Here is an 18,117-nt window from a genome sequence, read left to right on the forward strand (position 1 = left end):
TAGAAGTAATTACAATGATTATAGAAGCAATTATGATGGATGTAAAAAATGCACTAACAATAAATATTATGATCATGCTCATAAAAGTGGTAATTCCCTATGTGACGATATATCAAAAAATGAAGTGGGTTTAAATAATGAAGATTTATTTTTGGAGGATCAAAATAAATATAAAAAAATAAAAAAAGAAATAAACACATCTGATCAAGAAGATGTAAATTTGTATAAAAAGAAAAATATATATCCTGGTGGAGATAAAATATGTGGTGAATATGATAAATTATCAAAGAACATAGGTTCTGATTTGATAGGTACCATTCATAATAATAATGACAAAACATATAATTCTATAAAAAAACTAAAGGTTGAAGAAAAGGAGAAAAGAATATACGATGCTAGAAACTGTATTAGTTTTGATCACAATAATAGTGTGGTATCATTCCAAAATAATAATTTATTTGAATCTATATATCCTTCAGATAATGAATATAATAAGAATTTAATGCGTAGGGTAGATGGTTATGATAATATAAAAGATAATAAAGAAGATGGTATAAAATTGTCTATGGTTGATTCTTGTAATACTTTTGATAATAAATATAATGATGAATATATGTATTCGACTATATGTATATTATATGATTATAAGAAATCAGATACAGAATTTTATGAAAGGTATATGAGGATTATACCTTTGTATAAAATGAATGATGCTAGTATGAAATACTTGAGTGACGAAGATGCAGAATTTGATTATAGTGATAATGATAAATATCATGACTATAAAGAAAATAATGATAAACATGATAAGAATGAATATAATATATACAATAATAATAAATATAATAATAATATAAATAAAAATAATTTATTTATTTACAATATTATTGATAAAGAATATCTATTACCTAAATTTTATAAACCCTTACATGTGGATCCAAGTATAAATAAAATATTATGCTTATCAAAATATAAAATATTATTAATTGGTTTTCAATTTATTAATTATATAAATATTATAAAAGAAAAAAGAAGAAATTTTTTTCTAAGTTCTGAATTTAGGACTATTACTTATATAGAACCTATAGATATAAATAAATTTATTTTATCTGATGATTATGGAGATTTATTTATTTTATCCTTTATGCCAAAAAAAAATAAGAAACATGTATTTGATGAAAAATATAATGATGTATATAATAATATGGAAAACACAATTGACAATTATGATGATTATAATTATAAGGATATACAACATAAACATGATATACAAAAAAGAAATCAAAATTATAAATATAAATATTATGATTATTATTGCAAATATAGTGATAATAATATTTTTACTGGTGATATTTCATCAATGCGTGTTCAGTTTATAGGTACATGTTCTAGAGCTAATGTAATAACTTGTATATTTCCAGATATTATATTTCTAGGTTCTCAAATAAGTGATAGTTATTTATTGAGAATGCATTATACTCCAATATATGAACGTGAGGACTTTCAACCTGTTGAATATTCGACTTACTCTGAAATTTTAAAAGAAGATGAAATGTTATCAACAGAGATGAATAATATGTGTGATGATAATAAATATGTAGAAGATATTTTGAATAAAAAAAAATATATGGTGGTCCCTATAATGAATGAGAATGATAGAAATATGTTCCATATAGATAATATTAACCATGTAAGTAATATTAACAATATTTCAAATATTCCTAGTGGCATAAATAATTTTTATAATAATCATTATGCAAATAACGAAATAGATGATATAAGAAAATATTGTATCAATAAAAATAATAAACAAGAGAACAATATTAATTATAATAGAACTTCTTTTTCTACATGTACTTATCATGATAATATAGAAAGAAATAAATATAATAGACCTAAGAATGATTATTATCATTCTAGTATTAATACATCAACAAGAGATGTAAATTATGGTCCTAGTATGAATTATATAAATGATTATAATGAAGTAAATCAAAAAAACAAAACAGAAAAAAAAAAGTTTTATATTGAAATATTATCAGTTATACAAAATATGGGTCCTATATTAGATATGTGTGTTATTAAAAATAAACAAAATGAAAATGAAATCATCACATGTAATAGTTATGGAAGGACAGGATGTGTATCTATTATTCAAAGTGGTTTAAAAACTAATATAACTTGTGATCTTAATATTAATAAAGTTAATAATTTTTTTGTAGTAAAATATGTTATATATTTAAAAAAAAAAAAAAAAAGTGCACATAATACTATTACAAATGATATAATGAAAAAAGAAAATAATAATCCTGAAGAAAATATTCCTAAGGATTATATTATAAATGATAAGGATAAAGTTTATAAAGATTCTTTATCTATTAATGAGAATAAAAATAAGATTCCTATCAATGATGATGAATGTATGATGAATGTATCTAATGATGATGGAAATAATTTACATCCAAAAAAAAAACACAAAAAAAACAAAAAAAAAAGTATATCAGAAGAACCATTACATTTTGATGTTTTTGTATCTTTAAATAATAAAAAATATATAAAAATAAAAAATATAGATTTATGTTTTCTAAATAAATATTACTTTGAAAATGAAAAAGAAATAAATGTCTTGAAATATTCAAATTTTATTTATTTCCATATTTTTATGATATGTGTTACTTATGCAAACCAAACAAAAATAGTTGGAGTTTCAAGGAATATATTAAAAAAGAACAAGACAAATAAAAAAAATTGTAGCACTGAAATTGTGATTAATAATAAAGATAATAAGTTTCATAATATTACGAATGAACATCAAGATAATATTATTAATTATCCTTTGAATGATTCTTTTACAAGTTATAATAATGATAATATGTTTCATATGTCTCATTCTAGAGATATACAAGATGATAAAAAAAAGAATTTAAATAATCATAATTTTTTTTTAAATGAAGAAAAGAAAGAAGATATCAAAAATAATATATCTAATGAAAGCTTTTTAAAAGAAATATGTAATGAAATATTTTTATGTGAATATGAAAATATAGATATTGATATGTATAGTAATACATTATATTTTAATATTGTTAAGAATCATCCTTATCTAATACAGATATGTAATAATAATATTCGATTATTATGTTGTTTATCTTTAAAGTTGATATATAATTTAGAAGTTACATTTATTTTTAATTATTCTATATACAATGATTATATATATATATATTGTAAGGAAGGAATTAAGATATATGTTGTTATAGAAAATTATATTGCTCATTTATATACATATATTTTAAAAGAAAACATCAGTAGCATGTCTTTATATAAAAATTTATTGGTGTGTGTTTTTAATAATAACCAAGTTGTTATATATAATGTAAATATGAATAAACTGAAAGAAATAAAAGAAGGCAATTATAAAAAGGATAGAGAAGCAACAGACCCAGATACAAATGTCGAACAAGAGAAGGATGAACAGACTCATCAAATTTTCAATGCCGTTAGTTATTACAAACCTGTGATGAGTTTTTTTGTATATATAAGTGACGTCGAATTGATAGTGATGAATGATAATATGTATTTATTCTTGGGTTATAGTGATGGACATATAGAATATTTCATACTGTGTGCATATGATAAGAAGAAGCAAAAAGAAAAAAATATGGAAGGGCAACATACGTGTCAAAATTATGAAATGTGTGATAATAAAAGTGGTGATAATAAAAGTGGTGATAATAAAAGTGGTGATAATAAAAATGATGGTGATGATAAAAATGATGGTGATGATAAAAATGATGGTGATGATAATAAAAGTGGTGATAATAAAAATGATGGTGATGATAATAAAAATGGTGATGATAACAACAGTGGTGATGATAATTTTGAGTGCACTACTATGGACAGATTTTTAATTGATAATAATTATAGAAAATGGGTTAAGAAACAAGAAGAGTGTAATACATTATTTAAATTACATAAAGAATATTTAAAAAGGAGAGAATTCATTTTAAAATATATTTATAAAGTTTGTAAGGATAATAATTCTGAAGAACGTACACATTGTAATGGTAAATATACATATAAATTAAATGTGTGTGAAGATTTAGGAAATGAGAAAAGAATAAAAAATAGTAAAAGAAATGTTTTAAGGTTTTTATCTCAATGTAACACTGACGTTTTTGATTTTTTCGATTTTGGTAGTGTGACATTTAAAAATTCGAAGGAGTTATATAAAATATGTAATAGATATAAGGATGATGTTATATATATTGACAATGAATATTATTATAATGTAGATATTGAATCTAATAATTTTGTTAGTTTACAAAATATTCTGGAATATAATAATGATATTAATAAAATGGATACGAATACTAATAGTGTGGTTGATATGGAACGTGTTGATATGAATGACTCATCTGCTAATAATAATATGAATGATAATATAAATGATAATATGAATGATAATATAAATGACGATGACGATAGTAATGATTCAGATACAAATTATAGTAATTCAAATGATAATGATTTATTATATATAAATAAATATAGTAGTAGTGATGAGAACAGTTTAAAAAATTCAGAAAAAAATACAAATAAAGGAATGATAAAAGAAAATAATTCTGATAATAATAACAAAAAAGTATTGGTTGTTAAAGGAGAACAAAATGTAAAAATAAATATTAAGAGAGCTAAATATTTTTTTAACTTTTATCAAGTTTATGGTATATTATCTGACGAATCTTCTGATTATGATAATAATATTGATTTAATAACCTTCAAGAGAAGCAAAAAATTAAAGGAAAAATATAATCATAATAAATATAAAAAAAAACGTGGAGTATATAATTCAGAAGAAGAAATATATAATGATTCTTATTATGGTACCTTATCACCTACAAATATATATATTAATAGATATAACAAATCTGTTGATAGCCTTTCTCATTATCTCAATAAATATAGCCTAAGTGATGATGACATTTGCTTATCATATGATGATAATGATGATGATTTTAATCAATATTTTGATTATACCAGAAAAAATAGAAAAATAAATAAGAGAAATAGAAAAAGAAAAAGAAGACAAAAAAAAAATAAAAAAAGAACAGATGAACTTATAACAAGCACACACTCATCAAGTACTTATAACAGTAATCTGGATGTATATTTTGATGATGATGATGATGATGAATTTGATATGTATGAACAAGAAAGCGAATGTGATGATAATATTTTTGAACAAAGTGATATACCAAGAACATTTATAAAAAATGTAAAACAGAAAAAAAAAAAAAAAACTGCAAATAATGATAATATGACTGTTAATAATAATAATAATAATAGTAATATTAACCATAATGATATTAAGAAACTAAAAAGAGAAAATATAAATATGTTAAATAAGAAATTAAGAAAAGAATTTAAGGATAATAATTTAGAAGAAAATAATAAATCTGATAGTTCAAAATATAGTACATTTAATAATAATGTCTCTTCTGATATTCCTTCATCTTTTGAAAATTTAAATAATATATTATTTGATGAAAAAATATATTTAAAGAGTAATATTTTAAAAAGTAATAGAATCGTTTTAATAAATAAGAGGAAAATTAATGTATGTAATGATTCTATTAAATTTAAAAAATTTTTAAAAGTTTTTTCTGAAAAAAAAAGAATTGATATAAATCAAAGTAATATAATAAAAAAGTATAATTTTTTGTTTGTATGTTGTGAAAATCCAATAATTATATATTCAGATATAAAAAAAAAAATTAATATATCAAAATTATCATTAAAAAATATATATATTGTAGATATATTTAATGATTTCAATTATTTAAATCCTTTTCATAATTTTCTATCATTTAAAAAAAAAAATCAAAATAATTTTTATTTTATTTTTTATGATGGGTATAATATGCATATATCTCCATTAAATCAAATGAAAAAAACATTTTTAAAAAGAATACCGTTCTATAGAACTGTTGAAAAAATTGCATATCATTCAGAAACGGGTTTATTAATAGCTTCATGTCCTTCAGAAGAAAAACATAAGACGAATGAGATGATGAAACAAATTATATGTTTTTTTGATCCTTATCATGATTCTATAAAATATACATATATTATACCATCAAAATATCATGTATCTACAATTATTATATATGATAATGATAAACTTAAGAAAAAAAATTTCGATGTTACAAGTTTCATTTTTGTAGGTACATGTAATTCAAATGAAAAAAATAATGAACCTACATCTGGTCATATACATATATTTATAGCAAAAAAAAAAGCTAACATTTTTGAAATTAAACATATATATACACATAATATTAATTACGGGGGAGTAACCAACCTGGTCCCATATGATGACAAAATTGTAGCAACAATAAATAATATGGTAAAATGGAACAAGTCCATATGTATTACACATATATATATATATATATATATATGTATATATATTTATTTATTTTATTTTATTTATTTTTTTTTTTCCTTTACAGGTTGTCATTCTTGATATAAATAACCTAATAACAAAATATGAAGCTTTTATGGACCCACTAAATCTTCAACCCGTACGTAAAGAAATATAATATATAATATGTAATATATGTGTATGTTTATATATTTATATATGTCTTATTATTTTATCCTTATTTTAGAAAATAGAGGGAAACAATGCTATTGTTGAGCTAGTCTCCTTTACCCCCAGCTCATGGATCATGACAGTGGATGTTCAGTAAGAAAAAAAATAAATAAAAATAAAAAAATAAATAAATAAATAAATAAATATATATATATATATACATATATATATACATATATATGTGTGACCGTTTGTGTGTTAAATGCTCCTTATTTATACTATTATTATTTTTATTTTTTTTCAGTGGAGATTATATCGTTGTGGGTGATATCATGACATCAGTTACAATATTACAATACGACTACAAAAATGTAAAAAATAAAAATTTAAAGAGAAATAGGAAATAAATAAATATAAATATATATATATATATATATATATATATATTATGTCCTTATGAATATTTGGTTTATTACTTTTTTTTTTATATTATTCTTCAAAATATATATCATTTATATTTATTTATATATTATCTTTCATTCAGTCTCAATTACTTGAAGTGTGCAGAGATTACTCCAATATTTGGTGCACGTAAGTTATAATTTGATAAACAAAGAGAATATAAATAAAAATATATATATGTTAATATAACATATGATGAAATTATATTTTATCTATATAATATATATGTTCAATATTCTTTTTTTTTTTTTTTAATTTCAGATCACTTTGTGCCTTGTCGAAAAGCCACGTTGTTGTATCAGACATGGATGCCAATTTTATAATATTACAAAAGTAAAAAAAAAAATAAAAAAAAAATAAAATAAAATAAAATAAAATAAAAAAGAAAAATAAAGTCAATAAAAAGGTGCATATAAACAAGAATATGTATATATATATGTATGTATATATATATATATATATATTTTTATTTATTTATTTATATTTATGTAGGTCCAAGTTTAAATATAACGATGAGGATTCCTTTAAATTATCGGTAATTTACAATGCTGAAAATATAGGATTATGTTCCTGTTACATATAAAAATAAAATATATAATTTTTTTTTTTTTTTTTTTTTTTTTTAAATATAGTCTGTGTCATTGTTTAACCACGGAAGTATAATAAATAAAATGCTACCTCTATCGAATTCAAGTTTAATTGAAGAGTAATATTTTTTTTTTTTATATATATACTATTGTATATATATATATATATATATATATTTATTTATTTATTTATTTGTTTATTCGTTTATATTTTTTAGTGATTATGATAAACACAATATACTTACAAAAAAGGATGGTATTTTATGTGCATCGAGCGAAGGATCTATTAGTGTTTTGATTCCCTTTTCCAATTTTTCTAATTTTAAAAAGGCCTTATGTATAGAAATAGCTATAAATGATAACATATCATCGATTGGTAATTTAACTCATAATGCATATAGAGAATGTAAAGTAAATGTAACTGCAAAAAATTGTAAGGGTATTGTTGATGGGGAATTATTAAAAATGTTTTTCCATATGTCATTTGAAAGACAATATAAGATATATGTATATGCTAAATGGTAAAGCATAAAAAGCTCAAATTGTTGAAAGTTTTTAATTTTGTCATTATAAATTTATATATATATATATATATATATATATATATATATGATTTCATTTTATTTTTATAGGATTGCGAAAAAGATTAATTGCAATTTTGGAAGTTTCGACAATTTCGTAATAGATTTAGAGAACATGTGTAGCTTTTTATAATTTTTTATATATATATTTTGTATATATTGTATATTATATATATTATTAGTTTTTTTTTTATTTTTTATTTTTTAATTTTTTTTTTTTTTTTTTTTTTTTTTTGTTATTTTGTTATTTTGGTTTGTACCATTGTGGTAATGTTATTTTTCAACAAAATTAAAATATAAACATAATAATGATTATAAATACATACATACATATATATATATATATATATATATATATTTATTTATTTATTTATTTATTATTTTTTTATTTTTTCCTTTCTTCTTTTTTTCCTTATAAAAATCATATATATTATTTCATTTTTCCTTTTTTGAAGGGAACAAAGGTTTAAGAATTGTCATATGGAGATATGTGACATCCTATATATAAACCTTTCTGTGTCTGCTCAGGAATTATATGATAAAATAGAATATTTTCTTCTCTTAATATTTTAACTAATATTTGTTTAGGTTGTGTTTTCATATAATTTGCTATTTCTTTAATGAGTTGTATATTTGAATAATGATTTTGTTCATTTTCATTTTTTTTAATAATATCTCCAAATTGAAAAATCTGATCCTTTATTTTTAATCCAGATTTATGAGATGGAGAATTATCTATAACTTCATCTATAACAGCAAATATATTTTTCTTAGCGTTTTGAATATCTTCTTCTTTTGTTATTTGTTGTGGTGTATTTAATAAATCATTATTTATATTTTTGTTTCGTTCGACACGTATAACTGGATGAGTACTATGCACCTTATGTATATATTCTTCTAGTTTCTTATTTATATCTATATAATCGTTTTTTAAACATATGATCTTATTTCGAGCCACACGAATACTATATATGTCAATATCATTCCTTGGAAATCCTTCTGAATCAATTAAATTTCCTTTCATACCTACATTCTTATTTTCAGGACTTTCTAGAAAATCCATATGTTCCTTTAATTCATTTTCAATATCTTCTCTTTTCTTGACTAATTCGTTGAATTCTTCCAAATTCATCATATTATAAATTATTAAACAAATAAATAAATAAATATATATATATTATAAAATTTGCGATTATTCCATAAATATATTCTTATTCAATTTTTGTTTATATATGTACATATATACATGTATTTTTTTTTTTTTTTTTTTTTTTAAATATTATTTACATTTGTATACCTTACAATTTTGTATGTCACAAAATTTTAGAAAAAAAAATAAAATAAAATAAAAATAAACAAATAAATATTATATATATATATATGTATATTTTTTATATATGTAATATTTATGATTTAAAAAAATACATGAATTATGTACATATGACCAATGGGCCATATATCCTCAAAATGTGAAAAAAAAAGAATCCATATATAATTTATTATCGATGATATATAAACACTTTTGGGAAATATACACCTTATTTCTAAATTTAAAATAAAAATAAAAATAAAATAAAATAAAATAATAATAATCAAAAATTTTGTATGTTCTCATTTTTAACTTTAGGAAAAAAGGGAAAGAAAGAGAGAAAAAAAAATGTGGGTTCAATATATTCCTCAAATTATGCCTATGCAAAAACATATGTTTCATATTCAGAAGGTAATACAAATAAAAAGAAAAATATATATATATATATATATATAAATATATATATTTTATATATATTTTATATATATTTCATTTTGTATATATGTTCATATATATACCATATTATGTTTAATCAATTTATATATATATATATATATTTTTTTTTTTTTTTTTTTTTTTTTTTTTTTAAATTTGGAACCACTTCATTGTAGCGCTTCGCATATTATAGATTTCATAAGCGAGTAGGTAAAGGGTCTTGGGTTGGATATATAGAAAGATATAAAGTTCCAAGAAGTATAGAAAATACACAAAGATTAATTTACAATTATGAGGCAAGTTATTGTGAGAAGAAATTATCATGCAGCTGGTTATGGATGTTACCAAAAAAGCTAGCTCTATCAACGACTTCAGATGAAGTTTTAAATGTATGGGTTTATTATCGACATAAAAAAAAAAAAGGTTATCATTATTTAAAAGTTTTAAAAAGATTAGTAGATGTTGGTTTTTGTTCTTCTAGTGATTGGAGATTTAAATTAATTACTTCTAGAATTCAAAATAAAATAAATACATTTTTGAATTTACCACGAATATGTTTTTATTATGGTAAATTAAAAGCTACTGCTCAATTAGAAAATGTTACTAAAATGTTATATAATAGATTAAATTCATATATGCCTTATCAACTTATATTGATTTTAAGAGCCTTCTCTTATTGTCATTTACAAGATATATATCTCTTTAATAAAATTAGAGATATACTTCAACCACAAATACAATCCCTTCCTTTTTATTATTTGATAAAAATTGTAGAGTCCTATTCGTCTTGTTTAATACATGATTATTTATATCTTAATAAAATTGTAGAAGAAATTATCTATAGAATGAATATGTGTAACCAAGAATTTGTAAACAATGTGAATGGGCCGAAATATGAGAGGATGAATAATATAAACAGGGATACATTTTTAAATAATAATCATATAGACAATTCATACAGCCAGATAAACAACAATAATTGTAGTAATAAAATTGGAATTGCTTCTATGAAGAGTAGGAATATTATGAACAGCCATGTTGTAACTGATAATGATAAAATTAAAAATAAATATGAAAATAATGATGACTATATAGATGACTATATAGATGATAATGCAGATGATAATGCAGATGATATTACAGATGATAATACAGATGATGATTCATTTTATAATTTACCATCTGATGATGAGTTAATAAAATATAAACAAGAACAATTTAATTATTACCCAAATATAAAGAATATAATAGATGTAGGATATTATTTATCGAATTTAAAATTTCAAAATTATATTTTTTATGATTATATAAGTAAATATATAATATATATGTTAAAAGAACAGAATTGTTTAAATCCATATTTTATAGAAAAAGTAATATTATCATTTCATAAAATAAAAATTAATGATATAATTTTATATGAATATATATTAAAACATATTGATATATATTTTTATGACTATCCACCTAGTGTGTTATGTAATATAAGTTCTTGTTTATCAAGTGTATTACCATTATATTATTCTTCAATATATAAAATATTAAAAAAAATATTATTATATATTAATAAAAATATAGATATATTAGATCTTTCAAGTTTATCAACTTTATGTTATTTCGCACATAAATTAAAGATTAATAAAAATCTACAAAAGGATATATTTTATAATATAAATAAACAATTAAAAAGAAATGATAATAAAAATAATAAAAGTATTTATGATATATCAACAATTTTTGAAATATTATCTTTTCATAATCTTTTAGATGAAACATCTTTTCAAATTTTATGTAAACATTTACATCGTCATTTAGAAAGTTTAGAACCTTATGAATTTAATAAAATTATGAGAGCATTAACAAATGTTCAAAAACATTTAAAATTAAATGATGAAAAAATTGTTAATGCTATAGCTAGAAATGTCATACAACAACATGAACTATTCCATATTATAGATTATCATCAGATAGCCAAAATGTTGTTACAATCTAATCTAGTTAAAGATATATACAAACAAGATCTAATAAAATATCATAATAATCTTCCTTTTTATTCTTTTGACAATTTAGAAATTCAACATGACCTAAACAAACAAGTCAAACCGAAATCAATATATAGATATCAAAAAGGAACCATCTATTTTTCAAATAAAAAATATGAGCAGCCATATCCCTTACACCAGTCCCTCCAACATTAAAAATATATATATATATATATATATATATATATGTATGTATGTATATATATTAATTTATTTTTATTTATTTCCTATTTTTTTTTGTGTATATTATTTTTTTGTATCATTTGAACCATTGTTTTATATTTTTTGTCTCATAAAATTTATTTAGTCATTCGAAGAAAAATATATATATACATATATATATATATATATAACACATAATTTTTGGATAAATATGTGTTATTATACTCTGTATTTACATACAAAATGTACAAAAAAATATTTGTCTTGTTATAATTTTAAAATATATTTTCCACCTCGTGAATAATTAAAAAAAAAAAAAAAAAAAAAAAAAAAAAACATAATATTTTTTTTTTGTTTCAATTAATTTCTTGTTATCATTTATTTTTCCTAATACAAAAGTATTTATATATAGCACATTATCTCTATATAGATTTTTCTTTTTTAATAATTACAAAATGCAATATTTTCCTTTGTGTTTTCTCTTAAGTTTATGTATATATAACATGTTGTCTATTAAATGTTTCGAAAATGTTTATAAACAAGATAATACAAATAATTTAAATTTTAAAAATAATATTTATGAAGATGATGAAAAAAAATATTATTATAACCCTCAGGTAGTATACCACCTAAAAGGTGATAAAACTAAAGCAGATAATGTTGATATGTATGATAATATACAAAACAAAATGGACATCTTACATAATTTAAATAAACAATATAATTTTGGTAAGATAAAAAAAGAGTATTACAAGGATGGGTCTAACAAAAAATATTTAAACAATCGCTTGAAAAAAATTTTAAGCAATGCTTTAAATATCCCACAAAAACAAATAAATATTCACGATATTAATATGTTAATAAAAATGTGGACAAATATGAATAGCAAAGATAAGACCTATTCTAATATTTTAAATAACGACGAAAATTATTTTAAAGGATATATTAAACAACACAATGATTTTGCTGAAGAAACGAATAAAATTACATATAATGATAATGAAAAAGAAAAAGCTGAAATTCATTTTATAGATCTGGATTATTTTACACAATTAACAAATTAATAAATTATTCCGTTGTGTAAATAGAATAATAAAATATTACAGTCACGTTTTTAATATCATAAAATGTTAATAAAGATATATAAAATATATTTTTAAAAATATTTGAAATATATTAACCATGTGTATATATAATTAAGGTAATAATAAAAAAAAATAAATAAATAAAATAATACGTTTCATAATTAATTATATCTACAAAATATATATAATGATTGTATCTCTATACACCTTTAAGGTGTTTATTTATAATAAATATGGAAAATGTATTTTTTTGAAATGTTTATTTTGTTAACATGTTCATTATTTTTTAGTATACATATATATATATAATCCCTATAATGTTTAATTTTTATTGATCCTATAAAACTACAATTATTAATTCATATGTATAACATTTTTTTTTTTTTTTTTTTTTTTTTTTTTAACAATTGTATGATCGTATGATCCTGGTTATATGTAAAAATTCCATTTCTATTTGTTGATTATTTTTTAAGCCTACCTTATAAAAATTAAACATTATTTTATACATTCTGAAAGGTCATCAATATGAAATGAATAAATAAATATATATATATATATATATATATAGTGTTTGTAATTAACTTGTATATGTAATTTCTTTTATGTAATAGGTATTATAATTCACAATTAAATATATTATGCACATATATTATTATGTATATATATATATATATATAATAATTTATTTTTTAACGCTTAAAAGTCATATTTCAATTATATATTATGAGAAAATAAATAATATAATAATGTGCTCTCTGTTTTTTTAAGAAATATTTGAAAAAAAAAAAAAAAAAAAAGAATTATATATATTATATATAAAATGTACATTTAAAAGTATTATAAATATTTTACCAAATAGCCAGCACATATATAGAAGTGTAAATTAAAAAAATTAACAGAGAAAAAAAAGATTGTGTAATAATTAAAAACTTTGAAATATTAACATATATATATAAATATATATGTATAGATATATATTTTTTTTTTCTTATATCGTAAGAGATTTATCAAAATAATTATTATAAGATTTATAAAAATTAATGAGAAGATGAACACTTTTTTTTTAAGTAGATTTAGAGGGGGCACCATTTTTTTACAAAAGTATGAGAAAATATTAAACCCAGCTAAAGGGTATCATACATATAATTATATTTTCCAAAATAATAAAAATATAATAAATCATAAAAAAAATAAAAATTTGTTTTTATGTGAAAAAAGAAATTTCTATACTAGTAATGATGGAAAAAAATATACAAAAAAGTTTTGGAACCATTTAGGTTTTGTAATTATACCTCAACAAACAGCATATATAGTAGAAAGGTTAGGAAAATATAATAAAACATTATTAGCAGGTATTCATTTTTTAATACCTTTTATAGATAAAATAGCTTATGTTTTTTCATTAAAAGAAGAAACTATTACAATTCCAAATCAAACAGCTATTACAAAAGATAATGTTACTTTAAATATTGACGGAGTATTATATATAAAATGTGACAATCCATATAATTCTTCTTATGCTATTGAAGATGCTGTTTTTGCAGTAACTCAATTAGCACAAGTTACTATGAGATCGGAATTAGGTAAATTAACCCTTGATGCAACATTTTTAGAAAGAGATAATTTAAACGAAAAACTTGTTAAGGCTATAAATGAATCAGCAAAAAACTGGGGAATAAAATGTATGAGATATGAAATTCGTGATATTATCTTACCTGTGAATATAAAAAATGCTATGGAAAAACAAGCTGAAGCAGAAAGAAGAAAAAGAGCTGAAATTTTACAAAGTGAAGGAGAAAGAGAAAGTGAAATTAATATAGCAATTGGAAAAAAAAGGAAATCTATATTAATAGCAGAAGGACAATCTTTTGCTATCAAAGCTAAAGCTGATGCTACAGCTGAAGCTATAGAAATTATTTCAAATAAAATAAAAAAACTAGATTCAAATAATGCTATTTCTTTACTGGTTGCTGAACAATATATTGATGTTTTCTCAAATATATGTAAAAATAATAACACTGTCATTATACCAGCAGATCTAAATAATATCAGTAGCCTTATTTCACAATCATTGTCTATTTATAATAATATTCAAAATTCCAAAAAGGAAAATAATCAAATTCATACTTTGCCAATTCAAAAACAAATCCATTCTGATATGAACAACTAATTTGATTCAAGTTATGGAAAATAACAATGTTACACGCATAATATTTAGGGAATTATATGAATAAATCAATAATATATATATATATATATATATATGTATGTATTGTTTGTTTGTTTGTATTTTTTTTTTTTTTTTTTTTTTTTTGTTGGATAAATTTACACACAATAATTGTCGTTCATACGACCTGACCTGTTCATAAAAATTGAATCATGTTCATACAAATTATGCATTTTATATAAAATAAAAAAAATATTTTTATTTATATACTTAATTTCAACGGCAGAGGTTGCACAGTTATTCCTTTTAATATTTAATATTTTTTTGTTAGGTTTTATTTATTATGATTAGATTTTGTTTTTTCATATTTCTTAATAATGTTGATTAATGCTTTTATATGTATAAATGTTAGTATATATATTTTGTTTTACATTCTTATGAATCATAAGGGATGGCAATGAAGCTAGTCTTATTATATATATATATATATATATATATATGTGTATGTATTATATGTATTTATTTCATTTTATCATTTTCATTTCTTTTCTTTTTTGAACTAATTTTTTCTTATTTGTATATTCTTTTTAAAAATATTTGTTATAAAAAATTAATCATAATATGAAAAAAACTATATTTTTATGAAAACATTTTTTTATTATCACATGGAATATAAATACATTATTATATCTTGAGGGAAAATATAATAAATAAGTAGTGTATATTATCTACTAAAAAAAAATTATATTCAGTGAAATTTATATTATATATATATTATATGTGTCCAAAAGAAATATTTATTATTTCCTTTATTCTCCTATATCATATATTCATATTATTTTACAAGTTTAATGGTTTGAATAAAATATAATAATAAGATAAAAAATATAAATTCAAAAAGGATAAATATATGCATAAATAAATACACCTTAATAAATATATTATTTATATTTTTATGCGTTGCAAATTTTTTGTAAAAGAAGTACAATGGATTTATAAGTTTTGTCATTTTTTTTAATTAAGTTTAAATGCTTATATAAAAAATATAGAAATAAAAATATATATATATATATATATATATATATATATATATTATAAATTATTTGTTAATAAAAGGTGTACATTTTTAATATTTATAAATATTTGAACTTTTAAATTAGTTTTCTCTTTTATTATGTGGAAATGTTAAACTATGATATACGGTTAAAATATAATTAAAATAAAAATTATGCATTTTTTTTTTTTATGCTTTAATTTATACGTATTTCTTATTATATATCTACAAATGTTATAATATATTTTTTTTTTTGACATGTTGAAAAATATATATATAATAATAATGAATAATACGTACAATTTATAACATTAATTTATTAAATATGTCAAAATTATTATTTTAAATGTAGGCTTTTTGTCATATATATATTATATTTTTTCTTTTTTTTTGTTGTTATTTAAAAATTAAATTATATAAAAAGTTCTACTTTTATTTTGATATAAATAAATGATAATATTTATTTAACATGAATGATTATAATATTATGTATTTATTATATATAAAAAAATAATAATATAATAATATATTTTTTTTACCTATAATAATTTTAGTGGAAAAAAAAGAGTACAGATTTAATATAAAAATTTTGTACTTCAGTTAAGATCCATAAAATATTATATATATATATAATAATATATAATTAATATATATATTAATATTATAAAAAAAATTTATAATATTATTCTGTTGAAGTGATATCATTAATATAATTTATTATATAATAATATATGTTCAAATAGAAAAACTATAATATTAATATTATAATATTTATATATATATATATATATTATATTTATGTGAATACCATTTATAATAATATATATATTAATAAATTAATAATAATAATAATATATTATATCACTTATTATATATATATAATTTTATATGTATGTATAATATTTTTATTCTTTATATTATTTCTTCCTTTCTTTCTTTTTTTTTTTTTTTTTTCTTTTTCCCATAAAAATTTAGTGGATGATAGTAAAACTGATTTATAGTTCATTATGATTTAAAAAAAATAATTTTTATTATCCTTTTTTTTTTTTTTTTTTCTTTTTTTTTTTCAAGAATATAAAATAAACTTTTTATATTTTTTTATATGTATATATTATTACATTGATATATTTATAATTTAATTACATTTATATTATTATTATATATATATATAAATATATATTTTTATGAATCCTATTATTTTCTTCATAACATTAAATATATATATTATATATATAATATATTTTTTATGAATTAATAATAAAAAATGAAGGTTTTATTTTTCCATTCCTTAATATAATTATAATAAATTGTGTTTCCACATATATTGAAAATTATATTAAAGGATAATTTTTTATATTATTATATATATGTAAATATGTATGAATAAAATTATATTTATATGGACCTTATCCTTCTTTTTTTTTTTTTCTTATATCCTTATTCTTTAATTTAGTAGATTTAATTATTTCTTTGTTTATTTTATTTTATTTTATTTTTTTTGTGAGACTACATTTTTTAATGGTATAAGAGAATAAAGGGTTATTTATATTATTATATGTGAAATATTATGTAATAAAAAATTAACAAAAAAAAAAAGATGCATATATATATAATGTTGTAATTTTTATAGATTTT

General features: G+C 19.2%; 5 protein-coding genes across 5 annotated transcripts in view; 4 read left to right on the forward strand and 1 right to left on the reverse strand.

The window, feature by feature from the left end:
* Window positions 1-8,361, forward strand: part of PGSY75_0317700 (putative CPSF (cleavage and polyadenylation specific factor), subunit A) — a gene marked incomplete at both ends in the record, with an annotated part of 9,041 nt that extends 680 nt beyond the window's left edge. Inside the window, 10 exons of the mRNA XM_018784029.1 lie at window positions 1-6,409; window positions 6,516-6,587; window positions 6,675-6,751; window positions 6,903-6,969; window positions 7,143-7,189; window positions 7,322-7,393; window positions 7,553-7,595; window positions 7,693-7,766; window positions 7,866-8,168; window positions 8,280-8,361. The exon at window positions 1-6,409 is cut by the window's left edge and continues 680 nt beyond it. Of these exons, the coding sequence (XP_018643612.1) occupies window positions 1-6,409; window positions 6,516-6,587; window positions 6,675-6,751; window positions 6,903-6,969; window positions 7,143-7,189; window positions 7,322-7,393; window positions 7,553-7,595; window positions 7,693-7,766; window positions 7,866-8,168; window positions 8,280-8,361 (7,246 nt within the window). The remainder of the gene's footprint in view (window positions 6,410-6,515; window positions 6,588-6,674; window positions 6,752-6,902; window positions 6,970-7,142; window positions 7,190-7,321; window positions 7,394-7,552; window positions 7,596-7,692; window positions 7,767-7,865; window positions 8,169-8,279) is intronic.
* Window positions 8,362-8,694: 333 nt separating this feature from the next.
* Window positions 8,695-9,360, reverse strand: PGSY75_0317800 (putative proteasome regulatory protein; the record flags this gene model as incomplete). The annotated part of the gene is made up of 1 exon (XM_018784030.1): window positions 8,695-9,360. One exon carries the CDS (start codon window positions 9,358-9,360, stop codon window positions 8,695-8,697), a length of 666 nt encoding a protein of 221 aa, XP_018643613.1.
* A 525-nt stretch (window positions 9,361-9,885) lies between these two features.
* On the forward strand, window positions 9,886-12,170 carry PGSY75_0317900 (hypothetical protein; the record flags this gene model as incomplete). The annotated part of the gene is made up of 2 exons (XM_018784031.1): window positions 9,886-9,948; window positions 10,149-12,170. The coding sequence occupies 2 exons, from the start codon at window positions 9,886-9,888 to the stop codon at window positions 12,168-12,170; spliced, it is 2,085 nt and encodes a 694-aa protein (XP_018643614.1).
* A 461-nt stretch (window positions 12,171-12,631) lies between these two features.
* PGSY75_0318000 (hypothetical protein) lies at window positions 12,632-13,240 on the forward strand (the record flags this gene model as incomplete). The annotated part of the gene is made up of 1 exon (XM_018784032.1): window positions 12,632-13,240. One exon carries the CDS (start codon window positions 12,632-12,634, stop codon window positions 13,238-13,240), a length of 609 nt encoding a protein of 202 aa, XP_018643615.1.
* A 1,069-nt stretch (window positions 13,241-14,309) lies between these two features.
* On the forward strand, window positions 14,310-15,431 carry PGSY75_0318100 (stomatin-like protein; the record flags this gene model as incomplete). Its single annotated transcript, XM_018784033.1, has 1 exon — window positions 14,310-15,431. The coding sequence occupies one exon, from the start codon at window positions 14,310-14,312 to the stop codon at window positions 15,429-15,431; it is 1,122 nt and encodes a 373-aa protein (XP_018643616.1).
* Between the last annotated feature and the right edge of the window lie 2,686 nt (window positions 15,432-18,117).

The sequence above is a fragment of the Plasmodium gaboni genome, chromosome 3 (genome assembly GCF_001602025.1).
Source record: "Plasmodium gaboni strain SY75 chromosome 3, whole genome shotgun sequence".
NCBI lineage: Eukaryota > Apicomplexa > Aconoidasida > Haemosporida > Plasmodiidae > Plasmodium > Plasmodium gaboni.